The 22,831-nt window shown below is 42.0% G+C and overlaps 1 protein-coding gene across 1 annotated transcript in view; it reads right to left on the reverse strand.

Moving 5' to 3' along the window:
* Nucleotides 1-22,294, reverse strand: part of uba7 (ubiquitin-like modifier activating enzyme 7) — a 31,094-nt gene extending 8,800 nt beyond the window's left edge. The window contains exons 1-21 of the mRNA XM_080495729.1: nucleotides 22,228-22,294; nucleotides 21,973-22,141; nucleotides 20,774-20,908; nucleotides 20,528-20,634; nucleotides 20,359-20,449; nucleotides 19,890-20,022; nucleotides 19,620-19,717; nucleotides 19,379-19,528; nucleotides 19,116-19,280; nucleotides 18,881-18,985; nucleotides 18,706-18,786; nucleotides 18,190-18,345; nucleotides 17,461-17,626; nucleotides 17,170-17,366; nucleotides 16,855-16,919; nucleotides 15,035-15,245; nucleotides 12,725-12,799; nucleotides 12,054-12,255; nucleotides 10,996-11,084; nucleotides 8,488-8,580; nucleotides 7,541-7,732 (exon numbers count right to left, since the gene is read on the reverse strand). Of these exons, the coding sequence (XP_080351855.1) occupies nucleotides 7,541-7,732; nucleotides 8,488-8,580; nucleotides 10,996-11,084; nucleotides 12,054-12,255; nucleotides 12,725-12,799; nucleotides 15,035-15,245; nucleotides 16,855-16,919; nucleotides 17,170-17,366; nucleotides 17,461-17,626; nucleotides 18,190-18,345; nucleotides 18,706-18,786; nucleotides 18,881-18,985; nucleotides 19,116-19,280; nucleotides 19,379-19,528; nucleotides 19,620-19,717; nucleotides 19,890-20,022; nucleotides 20,359-20,449; nucleotides 20,528-20,634; nucleotides 20,774-20,908; nucleotides 21,973-22,141; nucleotides 22,228-22,274 (2,727 nt within the window). The 5' untranslated portion in view covers nucleotides 22,275-22,294. The remainder of the gene's footprint in view (nucleotides 1-7,540; nucleotides 7,733-8,487; nucleotides 8,581-10,995; nucleotides 11,085-12,053; nucleotides 12,256-12,724; nucleotides 12,800-15,034; nucleotides 15,246-16,854; nucleotides 16,920-17,169; nucleotides 17,367-17,460; nucleotides 17,627-18,189; nucleotides 18,346-18,705; nucleotides 18,787-18,880; nucleotides 18,986-19,115; nucleotides 19,281-19,378; nucleotides 19,529-19,619; nucleotides 19,718-19,889; nucleotides 20,023-20,358; nucleotides 20,450-20,527; nucleotides 20,635-20,773; nucleotides 20,909-21,972; nucleotides 22,142-22,227) is intronic.
* Nucleotides 22,295-22,831: the final 537 nt, after the last annotated feature.

The following is a 22,831-nucleotide window of genomic DNA, read 5'->3' on the forward strand; positions in this document are numbered from 1 at the left end:
ACGCTTCACTGCGATTGATTCTTTTTCTGTACACTGCAGAATATGTGAGCATGCACCAAGGTTAATAACTAACAACGTCTCGAGCTTAAGACAGTTTTGGGGTTTTTCTTATTTTACTGGCTTTAAATTGAACTAACATCTGTCATATTTCACATATTATATTCCATAAAAGCCCAATTGAAATTTATGTGGCTTAAAAACTAATATAAATAGAATACAGAATGTGCATGAGGTACAACGATATCGACAACACACTTTTAAAGCATCTATAAAAGTAGTTTGCTATTTCATAACATAGTAAACCAAAGGGAGGAAACACACTGTGCTTTCAAACAGCCACTGTGCTCATTGGGAACATAAATGAACAATCAATTTCCTCTTATCGTATTGACCCCCACCATTCAGCGTTTACGTCATTCATGCAACACAGAAGCAACAGTTCCACATCACGATAGTGGCAGTAAGGTCATATTCAGAATGACTGGAAAACTCTGTGGAGTGAATATCCTTTACAGCTTTATCTAGGTCGGTGTCGTGGGGCGTTGGAGCCACTGCCGGACAACGACAGGTGAAAGTAGGTGACACCTTGAACAGGTGACGAGGTGACGAGTCCATCACAAAGAAAACACAGAGAAATCACGGACAATTTAGAGTCACCGATTAACCTTGAAAACGTTCGAGAAAGCAGAGTACACTCACAGAGAGAGAGAGAGCGAGAAAGAGAGAATATGCAAACTTCTCACAGAAAGACACATGACTGGACTGAAAGCAGGGATTTTGTCACTTTGAGGCGAGTGCACTGACCACTACACCAATATGTGGCCCAGGACACGTTTAATAGGCTTCACATTTATTCAACAAGCCCCAAAGTACAGCATGTGACCAGAGAATGAACTGCTACTGGACATTTGTAGGAAGTAATCAGGTGAGAGCAATCATCATGAATTGTTTTAATACGACCAAAATGTTTGCATTAATAGTCAGCAGTCTTGTTAAAAAAAAAAAAAAAAAAAAGTTTTGTGCACCATCTAACTATGAGAAATATCACCATAAGCTCTGCTGGGGGGCAGATTTCATAAGTCAGTGACGAGACTCTTGTTTACATGTCCTCGTCTTCGCTGTTTTCATTGATTTTGCGTTTGACAATGGGCACTGTCATGTAAATCATCCTCTTTATGTGATCAGGAGTGTCATCTGCTTCTTGATCACTATTGATCAGCAGTTTCTTTGGCCTGCAGTGAAGAAACAGATGGCCGGGAGCTCCAGCTGCTCACTCCAGCACTCTGCTATGACAACACCCCACAGAGCTGCCGGGATACCAGACTTACATGCTCCCGCAATAGAAAGTGATTCTCCCAACCAGACATATTAAAAGATTTCTTCATCTGAGATGTGTTGTTTTGAGAGAAGGGGGCTTGTGTTCTTTGGTGGAGGAGGAGCGGGATGGACGGCCTGGCAGCACAAAGACACTTCCCATGCGAGTGCCGAGTCTGACACACAGGCTAAAAGCGGGCCTGTGCTTTTGAAAAGCCTCCATTGACGTGTAAAACAGCAAACAGAGTCCCAATGCGATTGTCTTTCAAATGAGAAGATAACAGCACTCCACCTGACTGAAAATGACCCGGGGCAGAAGTACTGAGTCAATAAAGCACTCTTCCAAATGGGCCACTGACATGCTGGAGCCTGCGGAGACACTCAAGCAGCAAATGTGCCATAGATCTGCACTTTTGAAGCAATGAATCATTGTGAAGATGCTTCAAAGTTGTGCACCAGGCAAATCGGGAGAGTGATAGCTATCATTTTATTTAATTTTATCATTTCAAAGTGTTTGCGTGGGTGCACTGTGATTGACAGTTATATGAGAACAATCTACTTAATGCATCTAAACACCATAATAAGCAGCACGTTTATTTTACATGCATTGCATTTCATGACTACTGTAATTATCTAAACACATAGTGATTATTGATGCTATGGTGTATAAACCACAATAAAACAACTTGCATAGGTTTCATGTCAAGCATTGGTTCAGCATAGAGCTGTGGACTCCATGGTCGCTATGTCAGTTGTTGATGTATCTTAATTTGTAGCATTGATCTGAACTTCAGCAATCAAAGGTCACATTGTGAGATTATGTGAGCCGATGCTGTATAGAGTGATGCAACCCTGGCATGTTACCCTGGCATGCTACTATGGGAGCTATCAATAGCTGCAGGTCAATACAATGTCCACTTCCTGTCAGTAGCTAATTAGCTGGAGGCATACAGTGATGTTGATTAGAAATAAGAAAGAAAAGCACTTAAGCTCTGCAAATTTGGAAAAGGATATGCTGGTTGCTTTAATCTGTGCTTCAAACATAAATAATTCACTGCGCTAAAGGTACTTACTTTTCTTACTTAATACTGTAAGTCCCATTTAAAAGTTTAGTAATCCCGAAAAAGAAATCCATACCCAGAGAGAAGCAGGACCCCCCCCCCAAAAAAAAAAAAAAGTAATCCAGCATCTTTTCGACATGATGCTGAGTCAGCAGTTTCAGCCTGATGTGTGCACAAGTGACGACTTGAAACGAAAGCATGCAGAGACATTATGCTGTATGAAAATCTAACAAAGAGCATGATAATAACTGGAGTTTATTCAAGGTCAGCAATCTAATCCAGGCATTAAGTGAGTGACGAACAAAGACCCATTAGATTTCCTTTTAAATAAAACGTGTCTCTTCTGCTAAAGGTAGCATGAGGCCATAATGAGACGTCTACTTCAATCAAAAATGTGTACTGTGACATGAATTTGAATAAACAGTGAACATACTGACTTTATGAGTAACATTCTGTAAAATAAAACATCTGAAGACTTTGGTTTCACCGACTGGTAACTCATGTGCTATATCTCATCCTGTCTGACTGATTTAATATCGTAAATAGCGTCTAAATAATGTAGGTTATAGTGCAGAACAACTGACATTACAACTTAAAGGGTACAGGTACAACACCACCAACAACAACAAAAAAAATCCCAGAAAACAACAGAAGGCACAAGCCGTTTATGCTGATCACAGATTACTCATTATCCCGCGAGCGCTATTCATGTCTGGGTCTTGAGTTACAAACTGCACAATGCCCTCTGTGGTCCTCAGGGAACCCAAAGGGCCTTGGATCATGTTCACCCTGTTTCTTTACTGGCACAGCCAGTGGAGGCCAGAGCAGATTTAACCACATGTGAGGAAAAGCTCCTTCTTTGTTGGTCTCGCTCACTCTTTCAGGCATCCTCCGTTTTTTCTGTGTGACAGATGTGGCGCCTTTAATTACTCAAGTGCTGAAATCCCAAATTAATTAGCCACGGGTTTTGTTTTCTACATGCGAAACGTCAACTGGCATTCGACTTTGAATACCCGTTCCACTATTTATACATCAGTGCTTCTTTCAGACTTTGTTGAGCACACATTTCAGTAAACAATGTGTGGATGAAAAGTTATCAGAAGCAGAGACTGGAGCTGATGAACACAACATCTCTGCCTCCTCCTGGTGCTCCGCAGAGCATACAATGAGATCACACGCTGCTCTCTTGGAAATCTGGTTTCAATACACTGCTTCCTGTGAAGGCAGGAAATAGCCATCATTTCTGTGGGCAATTAACAAAGAAACCAGTGTGAGCATCGTCCTTTGAGTGGCTTTCGAGAGATCAGGAATCTTGCCTCCAACACTGTTAATTCAATTAGAGGCTAAAAGGTGGAAAATAAAGGGGGCACCGAGGGAGTGTGAAAGGCCACGATGTTAAGGCCAGGATGTGTGCACAAGCATGGAAGAGGGAGTATTTCCATGGCATAGAACCAGCAGGCAGTCCAGCAGACACATAAAGAGAGCAGACACGCTGCTGGAGGGAAGAAAATCTAGCTTTTTAATACGCAGCTGAAACATGTCCTCCTCTGTCCTGGCCTCGGGTGACGTGTCTGACTGAGGCTGCAGCTTGGTTACAGCTGCGCGAGCACAGCAAGTCATTAATCTTTGCTGCTCTTAAAATTTCCTTTAATGCGTTGTGACTTTTCAGCTGCAAAACGTTGGCCTGCACCATCTGCAAGGCAAGGTCCGGAGTGAAGATGACCACTCCTTCTTTCAAATACGATCAATTTGTTGATATATGAGGTGGGGGGAAAAAAAGCTAAAAATAATACATAAGATTTTTTTTTGTTATTTAATATTAGCTGCTTTTCTGATTTGAACCGAACTCCTTGGAAAAAAAAACATGATCCATTGTGCAGTTACATGCTGCTTACTTTGTTTACATGCCTAGAAACAATAAAAAAAAAACTGTTTATTGCAGTACTATTTTTCCCCCCAAATGGCCTGCCTGTTGTTGATGCCTGAGAATTAACTATAGCCATGAAACCAAAACAAGCTGGAAATTCTACGTGTCACTGCAGATTAGCTCAGAGTTATGTATACAATTGCTCAGTGCAACTTATTTGTTATGCATTTCTTAACCACAAATGCATATATTAGGGTGTCAACACTTTGGGAGATATAAATAATAAATCTTATATAATTTATTGTGTTAAAACTTCTCCAGAGATTGCCATCCTGTTGCCTTTCTCTCTCTTTTTCTCTCTCTCTCTCTCTCTGAGGGGGCAGGGCTCGTTATAGCCTTGGCCCTCAAACAGAAAAACATCAACAAATGGGAAGACAACTATGCCCAAGAGACGCAGTGTTGAGCCCACAAAGACAGTCTCCCGTTTGTTTACATATTTCTGCCTTCATACAGAGGACAGCAGCAGGAGGGGAAAGCCAGGGGAACTTCCTATTTTGGGAAACAGCTGCTTTATAGCAACAAATTCTGGAAAGTGATTAAGATAGGGGGAGATTGAGCAACCACGTATTGAAGTTTAAGAGTAAAAACTGTTTTGTAGGGACAGTAATGCTACCCAACCACATCTAAAGTGTCATTTCTATGAGGCCTCACTCGCACAATAATAATTTCAATCAGATAGTTTTGTCATTCAAATGTCAAACCAGACATCGTAATGTAACTCCTGCTGACAATATTGTGACTTTTGGCAAACATCGAGTGGACCACCAGTATAACCAGTGAGTGTCGTCACTCGATATTAATGAACTGAGACTGATCCCGAGAAGTGAGAGGTCTAAGTCACTGCAAAAGTAAGCCGAGCTCTTGATACTGCATGTCTGATCAGTGACATTTAACAGCTGCACGTCTGAAGTTGCTTCAAAAGCCGACCAAAGCCTCCTCTAATCTCAGATTAGACAGATAAAAGAATATTATTAACAAGTGCATTTTGCCCTCATTTCTGTTCGCTCGTCTGCTGCTCCCACGCCAAAATGCACAACGTAAAAAAGTGCATCAGGAATTAAAAGAGCTTTTAAACATTATTTTTTCCCACTGGCTTGTGAGATAATGTCTAGACCACCAGCTGGATACAGACGAAGCTCAGCGGCTTGGAGAAGAGAAGCACTTATATTTATATATATCAGGACAAAGTGATGGGAGAGTCTACTCCAGTTGGAAGAAATGTGACTGCATAATTAAACCACAATAGACAGTTACTATATCTGAGGACCGGAAGTTTATTCACATTTATTTACATTTTGGTAATGTGGTAATGGTAATACATTTTGCAGAGTTGCGTGCTCCATTGGGATACTTGACCTCGAACCGTGTGAGTTCTTGGCCCACACCAACATGATCATCACTCCCCATCCACCTGACCCGCTCAATTTGGCTCTTTGTAATTTTTATTCTTCCTCAAGATGAGGATCACACTTAGGAAGAGATCTGTCACATATTTTGCTTGAGACACTTGGAAAGAAAGACTTCCAGAGAGAGATCCATGTATGTCAGGTACGTGGTGCACGTGGTGCAGTTGCACACTGGGTTTTTTCCATGGGTGCAGTTCCAAAACTCTTTGACAGCCTCTTTTAATGTTCCTGACATTTCTGGATTTCTCACGAGGTGAAATCACTGAAATATACCCATTTAGGACCTTTATTGTGTTTATCAATGTACACTAATTATACGTTCGGTTCAGCTTTTCATATGAGGCATGCACGAAATGAACATTATATCGAAGATATTATCAATTCATGTTGCAGAAGAGTTCGTTTTTTTTTTGGAAGGAAGAAGGCGTCATAGATATATTTAAACTAGTCATTAATACTTAAAACCGAAATGTTGGTTTTGGCAGAACATGCAGCATCTCCCACTTGTAAAGCTGAGGATTTGGCAGCGAACCACCTCTCTGTCCTTCTCATCTCAGGGAGTGTTTCATTATATGTGTGCCTCTCATTTATGAGATGTCTCTTCAACACTGTGGAAGCATGGATACAGAATCTCTGCAACATCACATCCAGCCTCTGATTTGGCCGCTCAGTCAAACATAGGAACATTAAAGCTCAATCAGTGAAAGTCTGGAAAGAATTAATGTTCGCCAGTCTCTCGAACTGAATGATTCAGCCTCTGCATATGCCTTCTGGCCGGGGTGAGGTCAGGCACTCTGTCAGTGAGACTGTTTGCAATTACTGTGTAATTTTCTGTGCTGCTCCAATGAACATTGTGATTATCCCAGGAAAATTTAGAAGGCGGGAGAAATGATACAGGTATGGCATGCGCAAAACACGACCAAGTTTACAGGCAACAACTGCGAGAACACCGGGGTCTTTGTATCCGAGGAGGAAAGCATGTTTGGAACGTCGCAACTGCGGAGAAAGTCACAGCTGCCCCTGTCATCATGGCACCCTTTTATGCAGATGCTGAATTTTTGCCCGTAACCAAAACTGAAACCAGATCTCCACTGTCTCGGAGCTCCCTGTCACTGCAGCCTCGTATCCCGCCGGACACAGTTACCCCACTCGGTGACCCCTCGTGACCCCGACCTGTCAGACCTCCGCTGCACTCAATGGGAATGCTGGAGAGTGTGGATTTAGTGTCTGATTACCTTGAGAGGTGGGCTATATGCTCATTCAGAGAAACTAGTAAGAGTGCTAAAATCGACTCATCAATTATTCATTTAGACTTAATTCTGGGTTTCAGTGATGTCGACAACCTCAGATTGAAAAAAAAATACATTTCTGACCCTAAAAAGGTCTCCATAATAAAAGGGTCAACTCATTTAGTTTTCTCTTGCACTGGCCTTGAGTTCACTTAATTTCTTTTAACACACAGTCAAGTATGGGTCTATTTGTGTCTTTCCTGCTTTAAAATACCACAAGGATTACAGTGAGCTATCTAAACACTGACTTTATGGGCACCAGATTGACAGTAAGCTGTTGATTCTTGTTCTCAAACCACTCATTCATAACTTAAGGTTTCTTCAACCCAGGAGGAAGGATATAAATCCACACAGAACTCAACGGACCGATCCCCAAAGCAAACTGATTTATGAGCGTGCATACAGTAGGGCTCTGTCAAACCTTATAGAGTGCCTTTCTTTTTCTTATGGAAAAGTGACTGAAAGCTGCACAGAGCTCAACCTTTCGCCGCTCCCAAAGCTAATAACAAAAAATGACTGTGATTGTGCAGAGCGCTTACTCACTTCGAAGGGCTTAGCGCGACTGGGCTGCGACATGACGAAGTACTGGACAGCGAGGTTGATGTAGGCAGAGCGGTACGAGCTGATCTCCTGCCGATCCTGCACCAGTTTGTACAGCTCCAGGCACATCAGGCCTGCAACTGCAGCCGTGGTGGTGGCGATGGCAGGAATGATCCTTCCAGCAATGCGTTTACTCTGTGAAGAGGAAATTGAATGTATGAATTGTACTGCACAGTACTTTATATTGTATACAGTCTGTCATAGTTCAAGTATAAAGCCAGTGCTTATGTATAATCCATTTCGAATCGCAGCTTTATTTAATTTGATGGTGGTGGTACGGGGGGGGGGGGGTACATACAGGTACATATCTGAAAATATGAGCCAGGCCACACGACTGCTTGAATGTGTAAAATATTGCATGAACTGAACACGTCTACACAAAAGCTGAGCTGAAAACATAGCTAAACGGTGAATGGTGGCGAAGCTATTCCAAAACAAGATGCAACACGTGCATCTGTGTGTAAGATTACAGAAGGCTAGGTTTCTTTTGTGTCCCCTCACTCGGCACTGCCCCGCCCCCTTCCCCTCCATCTGTCTCGGCTGTGTGTGTGCAGGAGTGGTGGGTACAAGGCCTGGCTCAGGTGTCACCTCCCAGGCGACAGGTAAAGTGCTGTGATTAGTTCTGCTCCAGGAACAATGGCTGAAGAGGCTGTTTCTGTGGCTTTAGGGCAGGTGTGAGCGGCACAGTGCAAGAAAATCACCCCAAGGGAGGAGGAGCAGTTGGCACATATATATATATATATATATATATATATATATATATATATATATATGTATCCTCATCTACATCACCCCTTAGGTCACTGTTATATCTTTATCTCTCTCTCTCTCTCTCTCTCTCTCTCTCTCTCTCTCTCTCTCTCTCTCTGCCATACAGTAAAACTCCAGACCTGGTGGCGATCTGCTGTCGGGATGTCATAGTTCTCTGCTCTGAGGTTGGATGCAGCAACAACGTAGTCCATGTGGAAATTCGTGTCATCATCCTGCAGCAGGCGGAGAGATAAAGTTAATGTTAGTCACATATAAAACACACAGCAGAGACAAGTTTAATATTTTTTGGTAAATCTAATTTGAAAGACACACCTAGATACATTATAAAGACATTCATTGTTGTTTCTTTAAGCTCGCCTTTCAGAATTAGATATATGGAAGTTGCTAGAGGCCCGTTCAGGCCCACGTCCATTGCCAAGCCACACGTATCTCCTGATGTCATGCTCTTTTCCTTCTTTGAACTTTCTCCTCTTTGTTGCCATGTCACTTAAATCACCCTGCTATATGAATTGGTCACCGTATCGTGTGGAAATCAGATTTCTGTCTTGATCGACGTGGCCAGTGAGGTCATGCCCCTGCCGGCGCGGCTCTACAAAAGCAGTGACAGTGACTGTCACTCCCGGATGGCTGAAGGGGCTTCAAGCTGGCAACCCGATGCCGCTCAAACCCTCCTACACACATTCCATCTGTCCGCGGCAAGACCAGGGCACATAGGGATGAAAATGAAGCTAAAGAAATTTGGGAATCTGGCTCTTACTCAAGATGATACCCGATAGGCACATACGTACCTCATACACCTTCATTTTACTGAGTCACTGAATTCTTTGCTTGGGGAAACTTTTTAAAGTCATTCACCCTCTCCAAATTCCTCTTTGGGTACTTTATGGCTTACTTGAAGTGCTTTGTTGAGCCAGGAATACTATATAAATAAAATAAAGGATTTCCTCTCATTGTCACCGCGGTTCAACTAATTATCTTGTTGGCATTGCCTCTTGTGACTTCCTTCTTTTTAGAGGAGTCAAAGGGGCTTTGTTGTCTTCAAACTAAACATTTTGTTGTTGAAAGGTGACAAATAAATAATTGCAAGTCACCTTTCAGTTTTGTTCTCTTTCCTGGAAAAACCCAGAAAACATAGATGGGTCAGAAAGTCAACAGATTAATGGTAGAAATAATGAGGAAACACTTCCTCGCCAGGGGAAAATCGTTATGGCTGCAAAAATGTAGAAGAATACTTATCATATCTATTTGGATTAGTTGTATGGCTAAGTTGTTTTCCTTTGCTATGAATTCAATGCATTACTTGTACATAATTGTGTTGCAGTATATTTAGTTTCTTAATGTGTTGCACGGGGTATTCTTGATATAATGTGAATTCTAAATTTTAAAAAACCTCCCAATGGACAAGACAAACACCAAAACAATACTGCAATTATATACAACAAACGTGTTTTTAGAAATTTTTTTTTTTTTCAATTATTCTGCTGAAGCCAAGAAATCAAATTATAAAATGCCAAACACATGCTGTAAACCATCTGTTTACATGCAACGTTAGATGGGTAATTTTCCCATGTTTATGTTACAGGTTAAAAGACGACCCTGGATGCAGATGCACTTCATTTAAAACTTTTCCCTCCAATTCAGAGCTGTGGGGAGCTTGAGCGATTTAAAGCTGATTAATAATGAATGCAGGCCGTCTGGACAGGTCACCAGTCCATCACAGCCCATAGAGAGATACAGGCGCAATATCAAATGATCAGAGATCGTCTCGCTGCGAGATGAGAGCAATGACCATTAGACCACAGAAACATAAACTGTACGACGAGTAAAAAAAATTAGAACCAAAGTTTTCTCATTTAATTCCCAGAAGATTAGAAACAAGAGTCCAAGTTCAGAGAGAGATTTGTTCCACTAACTTACTGTGTTGAATTTAGGGCGTAACTGAATTTGAGGAAAAATTTGGTGAGGATATTGTTTGGGACATTCTTTGGGAATTTGGGAGTACAGTATATCTAAGTCGGCACTCCCTGATAAGTTTCTACAAAAAAATGAATCACTCTGAATCTTGTTAGCCAAGAACTGAGCCTGATTTAATGTCCGTTCAGAGTGATAAGTTGTTAAGACGTTGAGTGAAAGTGTGTGAAAAGGGACTGTGACAGTGGTTAGATACACAGTGGAGCTGTTACACAGGGAAATCTCTGTTTTGGGGCTCCGAGTGTTAAAGACTGAGTTACTTGCAGCCTTTCCGCTGTTCCATTCTGCTGCCAAGCATCAACAGAAGTGTGCTGCCTTAGTTTTAACACAGTAACCCGTTCAGTGACAATGAATTGACTGAGCTGCTGTTTTGCTCCTATTATTTCTGAAAACAGAAACACAGTTATAGACATAACTTTGCTCCAAAGCACGGTTGTGCAAAGACAGAGCCAGCACTGTTTTGTGACTGTGTTTAGGACCTGCTCAGATTCAGGTCACTGAGGACCCGACGATGGAGAAAAAAAAAAAAAAAAAACATATTCTGAGAGCACGTATAGCTGTGAGTGCAGCTCCCTGCCACGACTCCGTCGCCGCCGTGTCACTGTCTGCCGCCTCTGCAGAGTGTTGCTGCAGACGAGCCACGGCGCTCATCATACCTTCTCAAAGTCAATGGGGAACATCTGAGCCGAGCGATTCAGAGAGGATGAAGTCAACTTTTCTTTCAACTCCTCGAGCCGGGCTTTTTCTGCAGGAAGGACACAAAGACAGTGGAAAAAGGTGGAAAAAAGTGAAAGAGAATTCCAGTTGTCCTAGCAGATCTGAATTTTTTATTTATTTTTTTTTAAGTTGAGATGAGGGATTATTGAGGGCCGTGACTTGAGATTTAAATCATTTATTCATTCATTTGGAAGTTTTCTCACAATTTTAATGGCTTGTGCTCTGTCATGGTGTTACAGTACCTGTGGAAATTGATTTATGGTGTTCTACTGATTGAAATAAAGTCAAATGTTGCAGCTGTACTGTTTATTCACTGATCTATTGTATTAGGATGATACATGATCAATTATTGATTTGGGAACAAGCTCACCCACCTAGCAGTTTACTCAATGGGAAACCTCGAGCAGTCATTTATGTATTTTGTTTTATTTAGCACAACGGAAAAGAGCAATGCTGTTTATGATTGGATCTGTTCTTAATGCATTTGAATGTAAACTACTTCATTCTTCAGCAGAGATGCCGCTGCTGTTATTGTAGTAAGAGGCAATTCCTTGGCTTGCTTGTCAGGACTTTATCGTGAGACCTTCTGTTTTGTAGCCCTCTCTTGAATTTTCAATTTTCTGACATATTCAATTTTCCTTTCTCTATATTGCATTTTTTTCTTCTTTTAGCCAAATTCAGCTTCGTTTTCAGTCACAATCTGATATGTTTGATAACTTCCTCCACCAATATGTCTGCCGTATCACACTGTCAGTGCTCTATCAGTGCAGCATCAATGCTCTCGCTATCAATCCATGGCGGTACCGTTTCTAGCAGATCGTTCTCGAGCAAGCGGGACAAAATACCCACTAAACCTCCATTTGACTACTCTCATTTGCCCATGATGTTTCTCATCCATCAAAACACACTCAAACTGAAAGTGAAATCTATTTATTGAGAAACTTTGTAGATCAAAAAAAGCAACTCTATGATATCGCAGAGACAGAAACCAACTCACCGGCATCGTCACTGTCATTTTTCTTGTCTTCCTCCATCTCCTGGTCAGTAACATGAATCTTCACGGAGGACTTGGGAGTGAAAGCTGGCACCTGAACGCCCTCTAAGATATTTCGGATGGCCGTGCGCTCTGTTGTCCCTCTGAGCCCGTAGATCTGCCCATACAGGTTCGCCGCTGCCACCACATAATCCATGTGAGCGGTCTAAAGGAGACATCCAAGTATAACTTTTCAGGAAATTGTCATGAAGAGAAAGACAAAAAAACTAATTTGTGCTTTATCTACATGGCCTGATGATTTGACTCATATGATCACACTGCGTTCATAGAAGATATTCAAAACTAAATCACATTTCATACAAATAGAAGATTGAAAGTCTGTTAAAAGACAAGAAGTGAAGCAAAACTCTGATCATTGCACCATTACCCTCAATTATATTGTGATTCCAGCGAATTGTAGCCTCGTTGTGTCTATTGTTACTCATTATGACAATATACCGAAAAAAGTCAAGGGGTCAGAGGAGCTGTATCTTAGTGCAAATGCATTTAAGGGTTAGAAATAAACCAGCTAAAGAAGGAATGTGAGAGGCCATAACATAGTGTGGTTTCTTTCTGTCATTCACATCAAGTGAGTGTATGTTACAGCATGAGGAACTGGGCCAGACGTGACTCACGTTGCTCGGGTCAAAGGTCAGAGGGTGAGGACATCTCTTAGATCCAGACCAGAAGGGTAGACCAGTTGCAGTTACCTACAGAGAAAAAACAAACAAAAACAACAAAAACCTTTCATCCTTGATCAACAGCCGTAAAACCTTTAAAACCAACTGAGATCTTCTCTGTATCTCACAGTAATAAACATTTATTGGCAACAATTAGACCTCTGTCTTGTGTATAAATGCATGACATCTTGGAAATAATAATAACAATAATAATAATAATAATAATAATAATAATAATAATAAGATGAAGAAGGAGGTGGAGGTCAAACCTACATTAACATAAAGTTCAATGGCTCATCTTTGGCGCAGCGCGCCAGTAAATCACCTGATAAAAGCTCAGTTGGTCATTTAGTCTTCCAACAGAGCAGACCTGCAGACTTCCTGTAGCGCAAACAGACTAATATTGTTATCAGCTGCGTGTGGACTCCACAATTTGTATGTCAGATAAAGGAACAAAGAGGCCTGAGAGCTTTGAAGTCACCAAATGGTCCATATGCCGAGAAAGAGAGTCTCCTACTGGCGGGGCCGGCTTGTCCTGCAGGGGGCATTTCTTTAGTAGCCAAAAGGCACCAATAATATTCTCCCGTTCAGGATTAGGCTTCAGATGGCCGAGGAGCAGGACAGGTGATAACAATGACAATGACTTCTCCTTTCGGGGGAGGATAATACGTTTAGAAACGTTAATGCTGCTCTCCTGTGAGCCTCCTGTTCTTCAATCACCTATGAATCAAGTTTATGAGCCCTCGAAATGTACCCGCGTAAAATGTATTACTTTACATGCTGGTACGAGTTTTGGGGTTTTATGTTATATGGAATTGCTGTTTTATTGAGTCATTTGCCTTATTTAGTGATTGCAAAAACTGAACGCACCAATCTCTCTTATTTCTCGCTCTTTTTTCTTTTCAGTGCAAGACTTGAAGACAGTTATTTTATTCAATAAAAATGTGAGAATGCAGTAAGAATATTCATTCCAACTACTTCTTAATCTTATTTTACATCATTTTGTACTTTCAAGTTTGTGCAATTATCATATTTTATTTTTTTCCCAGTACATTCATTTGAAAATCTAAAAAAAAATTTTTTTTTAAGTGTTCTTATGCTGTTGTTTTTAAGACATCCTTTATGTTAAAGTTCTTTTACTGACTTGTGGTATGCGATATTCAAATGGTGCTGACCAGTTAAGTATCAAAAGCACTTGAAGCAACAACAGACCAAGGTATCGTGTTCATGTGATGAGAAAACAAGATTGAAACCCCAGTGTTACACTGCCCATTACTAAAACTTTATTAATCCCCTTAAGAGTAATTCATAGTATTTTCAATTGTAGGATCCATATATTGTAAAACAGCGTGTATAATACACAAAGATTATCTGCATACCTAAACATGCATATAACATTTATTAACCTACCACATTCTAGTTTAACAGCTTTTATTTCACTAAATTTCAGCTTTAAGACTCACAGTGACGCATGTGTAAAATAAACACGCTCCAACACATAGATTTAGCCAAACATTATTCACACACCTACAACTGGCTGCCATATTTACTTCCATGTTTGCGTCTGACAGATTGGCAGCTGTTACGCTCACTGTGGTCAACCGCCTTGCTTGTGTTTTGGTATATGTCAGGTAAGCTGATGTTTTAAAGTCTGTGGTTACACATGACTTTTCAGGGGAACGTCATGAGAACAAAGAGACGTTTGGACAGAAAAAGGAGAACCGGCACTCAAAACAACAGCAACAGTTATGGTTGGGTGTGCAATGACTATGAAGAAAGATATAAAGATGTTTTTTAAAAAGAAGAAGCATTTTCTGTAAATATTTAAGTGGTCATGAATGGATGATTTTTTTTTTTTTTTTGGTTGAAGGAGTTTTCCAAAACCCTCCAGGACCTGTAATGACATTAAATAGGCCCAGAAGTGAGACTGGGGTTAGTGAGGGCTTGTTTGGGTTGACACTGATCCACCCCGAGTGTGACAGAAAGATGTGACATCACTGTCTGGATGCTTCGACAGATTATAATCCCCCCCAGAGCCCCTTGGAGATATTTATCAGCAGAAAGCTCTGTGTGATTCAGGTTTCACACAAAGTTAATAGTGATCTCAGTGGAAAAAACAAAAATGCAACACCACTGCTTCACTTCCCTGTTTAATTGATCGGCATGCAAACACCTCATACACAACAGTGCCCCTCTGTGCCCATAAACTTTAATTACATATTCAAAGTACATGGCTGTAGGGAGAGTTATTAAGCTTAATTTTACCTCTTTCGGAGGGAAACAGTGCAGAAGCTGACGGATTTCGTTGTTGTACAGAGTCTCCCACTTGCAGCGTGCCCAACTGATGCAATCCTCCCAGCTGTTTGGACGCTGACCCCCAGCTTCCATGTCCTCCAAGTTGCTGCACACCCCTCCAAGAATCTCCAGGGCCTCAGCATCTCCATGGTCCAGAGTTCGCTTTACAAACCCCAAATCCCTGCAGGAAAGACAACAACCATGAAACTAATAAAACAACCACCAGCTGTGCAGAAATACAAGGAAAAGGGTTTCGCAATAAATTAATTAAATAAATCTATATCTGTAATGCAGTTTTCGGAAATGAAAATTGAGCTTCAGGTGATTCACAGTTTAAAAAAAAAAAAGAAAGAAAGAAAAAAGACGTGTTATGTTTATGCATTGGTGCCAACTATGACCAGCAGGCCAACTTTGATTCAGAGTCCAGTGTTAACCTGCCAACTCATTTGAAAAATCTGATGCACATATGAAAGTTAAACTGTCCATTGCAAGTTATCAAGTGTGTTTCGAAAACTCACTCCTCATGAGTGATCCTGCCTTTGGAATATCTTTCTGTTTGTCGTCCACAGGAGAAAACGTTAATACAAAACAGTATTGAGATTGTAGCAACAGCTTATAGCTAAAATAAAAAAAAATAAAAAGTTGATAAAGTGAAAATGAAAGACAACGTTGGCGTTGTGTACTTTGTGACTCAAGTAGGAATTTCTTTGACTCCCGATTTCACGTTTCTCAGCGGGGGAAGCAAAAGGTTAGTGCGTTTGTAACGCGCTGCATCAGTGCAACTCCAAAGCCACAAGAACGGGTAGTCAGTGTGGCCACGATTACGTGCCGGCTCACCGTACAACGGTGGATACACAGTGGAAACAAAACACATCTGCCTGAATGTTACACCTCAACACGTCCAAACAGGAACATCGAGTGTCAAAGTTCTGCTTAGAGCGGTGTGGGTGGGACTGAAACAACACGAAACATGATTGTTTCTTTCCATGGCCTCATCACCCATGACTTAAAATGCGCTGGACTATGACATGAAGCTGACCCCCTCAGGGGGAAACGTCCAGAGAAGTTTATTTTTTATTTTTTTCCATATTTGCGAAATCAACCGGAAAGGAACGATGATGAGAGTATCCGTGAACCCGCATTCATGATAGCGTCTCTTAACTTAAGAGTAATAAAAGAAACTGTTATATCTTCTGTGTAAAGACAGAAGTAAGTGTTTAAGCACTTTACAGCGAGTGCGGGATTACTGTCAAGTCTTACCAAAGTAAACAGGGAACTTCTGAAAAAAAATGGCTGGATTAGGACGGCTCCAGCACTCAAAGCTCAGACTCTGTTTGTAGCTGGTGCTTCAAATCCATCACTGTTGATCTGTTCTTTTACAAATAGTTTACTGTTTTATGTTAATCTCTAGCAATTTTGCTTATGAAATAGCAAACTTAGCTTTCCACATTTCTTTCAGATTGACAATAGACTAAAAATAAACCACATATCCTTTAATGACTCAAGGGAATGTCTCTACTATAAGGATAGACTGTCGTTTCTTTTTTTTTTTTTTTAGGGTTTTGCTGCTAAAAAGCCAACCACATGTTTTCCTGTTTATAAAACAGAATAATGAGCTCGAACCACTTCATTAGCTTTTGTAGGTTGACTGGAATGCTTTATAAGAGACTGTTAAGGAAGCATTGTTGAAAAAAAAAAAAGAGCAAGTTAAGTGACAGCAGATTGGCACCAGAGTGGAGACTCGCTATGAATGTGGGGATGAATTATTGAAGGATGAAATCTTTTCTTACCTCAGGAAGAGATTCACATTTTCTGGCGCATGCTTAAACAGTCCTTCAAACTGGTCCCTGGCCCACTAAAACAAACAAAAAATAATTTATTGCACACAAACATTGTTCTTGACGATGATTAAGTCAAAAGCTGAAATACAGTTCTGATTTATTTGAAGAGTTGGACTCTCAAATCCATCAATTCCTGGAGAGACATCTGACTCATACTTCAACAAGCCATTGAAATGTAGATTTTAATTACTCTAGCTGACGTTGTCCCCAACACCACAGGTCAAGATTTGAGCCTATTCACGATAAATTAACTTGATTTCCTACCTGCAGCGTGTGCTCGATTCGGTGAGGGAAGTTCTTGAGGGTGCACAGTGGTATGGCACTGCTGGAACTTGACTTGGCTGGTCCATAGGACTCCGTCAGGTGAGGGACGACCACCAGGGTGTGACCTTTGCTCCCAAGAGTGCCTCCCTCAAGCATCGGCCTCTGGTGCTGGACACAGCGTCCGTCCAGATAGACCCCTGAACAGCAGAAAGAGCAACTCGCTTTCTTTTAGACTTATCTAGTGCAAACGGTTCCATATAGAGGGATTTGTTTATTCTACATTAGACTCACTGGCTTCCACATTATCAAGGGCGGCCGCCACTCCGTCCAGACCCATTAAGAAATTATAGTCGTACACTCCTTCGCTGTCAGGGTCCAGACGATTTTGATGTGCAGTGATTTTCATCTTGGGGTTCATGTCGCGCACGGCTTTGGCTGCAACTTCTGATTTAGATTTCTGTTCATAGAAAAGTTTGTTTATGTTTGCTAAATAACATCTACGTGCAAATGAGGCACAGAAATCGGCAATTACACATTTTGGACGATTAACTGGACCTGTTACTGGGTATTTCGACTAACTTTTCTTAAAAATAATTACCAATATAGAAGACAAATGAGCTGCTCTATGCTTCCTGACAATAATCAGTCTGACCTCTAATGTGCAACAGTAAAAATCCGCAAATCACACTTGCTTGGCATCGTTTGAACAGAAACACATGACATAAGTTGAGGTACCAATCGTTGTTTACCAAACAGCGAGATCAGCTATTTGATGTGTTCCTAAAATAAACCACAAAGCCAAACAATCCCATGTGATGCAGAATGGGAGATCTGTGTAGTCGGACACGACACATCTCTGACGGTCACGGTATGTTCAGTCTCATTAGTAGACCCCCAGGGGTTTTCAATTAGCCAGCATAAACAAGAAACGACGTCAAGTGGGAGAGGTGGAAGGAGAGGATGACGATGAGGAGAAGTGGAAGAGGCGGTTGTGATATGCTGGACTGTGTGCTGCCTCACCCCAATGTCCTGAGACCTGAACAGGAACTGTCGGTTCAGGTTGGATCTTTCTATGAAGTCCATGTCTGTGACGGTGACGAGCCCCTCTTCTCCTGCCCCGAGCCCAATGAGGGCAAAGTTTTTAAGAAGCTCACAGCCAATGGCTCCAGCTCCGACCTTGCAAAGGAAGAGTGGTTTTAGAGTAAGGATGCAAATGCATTGCAGATAGACAAGATCTTTTGGATTCTGTTCAAAATCCTGCGTCTGTTGTTGCATGTGACTTTACTCCCCGATGCACAAACTGTTCAACTCGGTGAAACATGTCAAATCAACAAACAGAAAAAGGTGCAGCGCTGTTAGACGGACCCCCGTGCCGGCGGTCAGCGCTGCCAGGAAACGCCACCTTGAATCACAGCCATTTCCTGCCCGTGCCATCATCAACACCAGACCAGATCAAAGATAAACACAGATGGCGAGAGCCTGCATCAGAGAGCATAGGGTGCCCTCTGTTGGACGAATATCAAAACCCGTCCTCACCAGGAAATACTTCTGCCTCTCAAGCTTCTCCTGGAACGCCGACCCAAACACAGCAACCTGCCCATCGTACCTCGTGCCGTTCTATCAAAGAGAAAACAAAAAAAATTGGGGGGTTTTTCAGGTCTGAATCTGGACCGCTTCTTGTTACATCTGTTGAGTTTTCCGAGCATCAAACCTCTAAAACTGCACTTTCTGTCAGCCGATCCTCCCCTGCAGGAAGGCACTCAAATGCGTCAAAATACAGCCACTGTTGAAGAGGTGTAAATTTCCCACTGCACGCCTGTGGGGGTATTCAAAAGGGTACAAATCAACACGCAGCCTCCGCCCCCCCCTCAATTAAACACGATGTTTAGCACTCAAATAACATTCGAAAAGATGTAAATATTACAGGCACTGACTGCTGCCCTTACCTTAATCACTTCCTGTGCAGCCACGCTCCCTATGAACGCGTTCACAGGAGCCAGATCGCCTCGTGCCGTGAAGGACAGGTTTCGCACGGCGGCCTCGTCGATCCGCTCCAGCTGTGCGACGGTGTTCAGCTCTCTCACCAAGGCGAGCAGCGAGTCTGCGTCCGACTGTAGCAAGAAGTCACCAACAAGTGAGTTATGGGGGGGGGGGGGGGGGGGGGTAATGACCAGTCAGCAACACCAACACAGGTTTAAGTTTAACAGACCTGACACCAAGAGCGAGGGAGTCTTTGTTCGTTCCTCACAAACTCGTGCAGGGCTTGAAACACCAAGTGCAGAGTCTGGTGCCTTGGTATCTTTCCAAAGTCCGTCCATGTCAGCTGCTCAATGTCATTCAAAGCCTCACAGAGTGGTTTCTGTAATTCATATCAGCAATTTTAATGACTTTAATGACCGATGGAAAAAAAAATGTTTTTAAGCTTAAAATAATTCTTGATTCGTACTTACAAAGTTGAGCATGACGGGCTGTTTAACCTCAGTCGCTACGCCGCCACGTTCATACTCAGAAAACGCAGAAGTGTCACAGATAGTAAAGGAATGCGGGCCTGTTGATTGGAGTTATATATTGAAGATAATGTGATAAAGACTTCGGTCTTATTGGGAGCTTCAGCAGGATGTATTGTGGGAACGACTGTGGCTCTTGGCACAGTGACTATGAACAGATTGGATTAAGAACGTATCACAAAGAAGGAGGAATCATGATAAAGTGACACTCACCACCAACTCTGATCTCCATGGGTTGGATGTTGTTGAGCTCCGTCATGCCTTGGACTTCGGAGAAGAAAACTTTGGCTCCATCTGAAAGTCCATGCTTTCTGTCATCCGTGCAGATGACCACGCCAGGGTTGTCCTGAAAACCGTGTCAGTGAAAGTCGCGTTCATTAACAATAAAGGTCATGAGAATAATCTGAGGTTAGTTTTCTTGTATGACGCACACACATGGAGGATTTCCAGAAGTTCTCACAGGTTGCAACACACGAAAAATGCATTGCTATCAATAAAATCATGTTTGACTAATTACTTTACAACTTCCATATCTTTCAGGACAAGATGAATGCGTCCAAAGTCGTTTTTATACAAGTGTCTGTGCTTCTACTTATGTAAAGAATGTGAGTAGTCTCGCCAACTCGGTAAACTCCTGAGTTGGCAAACAGGCCAGAGCCATAAAACAAAAAGAAAGTATGACCTTTGAGATATGTTGTATCATCACCGAAGCGGGCATTTCTCCGTCCCGATCGAGGACCTCAAACGCCTCGCCAAAGTCACAAAACAGCTGCCTGCAAATAAACGGCCATGTTTTCACATCTACCTTTTTACACCGTCATTAAATTCATTTCAATTGGCTATGCACTTACCCGCAGAGTCCCTTGGTGTCTGCTATGATGAGTTTAATGCGATGAGAGTGGCAGAATTCTCCAAAATGCTTCTGATCATCCAGCGAGGAGTCAGTGAGCACCACCACCTGGAGGACGGCAGGTCACTCATTCTGCCAAAAGTCTCTTCATCCATGTTACCATACAACAATGTGACATTCTTGGTGTTTTGCTCATTCAACCTCTCAACTCCAACGAGTATCGACGAGGCAGCTCGATGCGTCGTACCTGAAATTTCAGAACGAGCTCCTCATCCAGAGGCCCGGTGTGCGCCGACACGTGCACATGCGGGTTTAAGGCGGCCAGCTGCAGGACGCAACTCGAGGCTCGGTTCTGACCGACGTGGGACTCTTTCAGAAAGAACTGGAGGCGACAGTAAAGAGTGTGTCGGTAAAACAATCTCGGCCCAAGAGTTTTCCCACTCTACTTGGTGTGGAGATTATAACTTCATGTTGTTTCAGCTGCTTTGTGTAAGATGGCGATGAAAATAATTATTATAAAATCACAGATCATGGGAACTGAATGCCAGAGAATAATAACTTCCTCTCAACAGGCTATTCTTAAACGCAAGTGTTCACTTTTGCCTGACGGCAAAAAAAAAACAAAGGGAGAAGTTCCCATTGTGAGGAAAGAGTGCAAACCACTACTTCACCATGCATTCTTAGTTCCTCACCCTCGTGAGCCAAAACATTTATAAAGAGACAAGTTGTTCAACGTAGATATTTTTTCTGCAGGTATAATAATAATAATAATAATAACAATAATAATAATAAAGTAGTCATCACTTTCTCCTCACAGTGAGAAAGTGATGACATGGAGTTTGCATGCTCTTCCCATTTGAGTGATCGACCAGGATAAAGCAGGATTGAAGATGGACGGATAATAATAATAATAACAATAGCAGTATACACACCACCGTGCACCAGTAAACATGACTGCAGTACAACCAACATATACAACAAGTATATGCAATTAATACTTTTAGAAGGGTCATATTATGCAAAATGAACTTCCTCATCGTTTTCCAACAGTAATAATTGTTTTCATACAAGGAACGACGCCCCAGAAGTGAAGACAGTCTGTCCTCTCTCTCCCTAGCTTGTTTACATTTTAAAGAAGTGTGTTGCTCCAACCAGCCAATCAGAAATCAAACCCTATGTGTGGGCGGAGCCAGTCCAGCTCTAACAGACACAGCAGATTCTGAATGTAGATCCTATCATCCAAAATTGAAATGGTTGACAATGAACGAAAACGTGGATTTGAGGCAATAAAGTTTGAATTTTATCTTTTTCATCAACGAGACCCTTGAGAAAGTGTTGACACCCTGGATAATCTGACCTATTTAACAGTCACATGAGCACTTTGAATAAATAACGAAGTAAGAACTTTGATCAAGTGACAATACATCATCCCTCTCCTGTCAGTACCTGTGAGGACAAGTCGCTCCACGAGGTCTGACCTTCGTCCTGCACAGTGACGGACTTCACTCCGGACAGGATCACGTTTTTGGCCGTTTCCACCCCCAGGCCCTTCATCCCCGCAATGAGGACGCTGGCTGAGCCCATCCGACGCATGGCCTCATGTCCCAGGACATACCTGAGCCAGGTGGAAGGAAGGAGGAGAGCGTCAGCAGTAACTCTCGGAATGCATAACAATCCATCAACATGATCAGCACTACTCACAGCTGTCGAGAGTAAAATCCTTCATCGATTTCAGCGGATCCTGACATGATGTCGTTTGACCGGACTGGATAAAACAGCTAAAGAAGAGAAAGTGAACCTGCTGAGACGGTTACAGATTGACATACGACTGAATTTCACTTTCGTTTCATATTAACAAGGTTTATCACCGTACAGAGGCTTTGTTCTTTATTCGACCACTAGAGGGCGACCCCGGACCGATGATCAAAACAAGATAGACGCACTCGAACGCGCAACTGAAGGAGTTTAGATTATACTGGGTGCAATATGTAACAAACAGAAAGACTATGGGGAGGAAAACATTTCCCAGCAGGCCTTACTCTAATTTTTTGAGAGGAAACCTTGACATTAAGGGTTATGAACCTCCCCAAACTGTGTGACTTTTCTGAAGTCGAATTCAACACTGATATGTTATTAAACAATTAGTAAAAGTGACTTTAATGTTCGAATTTACGACATTGGTTATTATTATTATAAGTACTAAACCATGACAGGTCACAATTACGCGTCGTAAACAACATAGAAATGTCATTGCATTATGTCATCATGGAAAATCTCCATACTGCTGCAACGTATTCTCAGAAAA

The sequence above is a fragment of the Blennius ocellaris genome (genome assembly GCF_963422515.1).
Source record: "Blennius ocellaris genome assembly, chromosome: 4".
Taxonomy (NCBI): Eukaryota; Metazoa; Chordata; class Actinopteri; order Blenniiformes; family Blenniidae; genus Blennius; species Blennius ocellaris.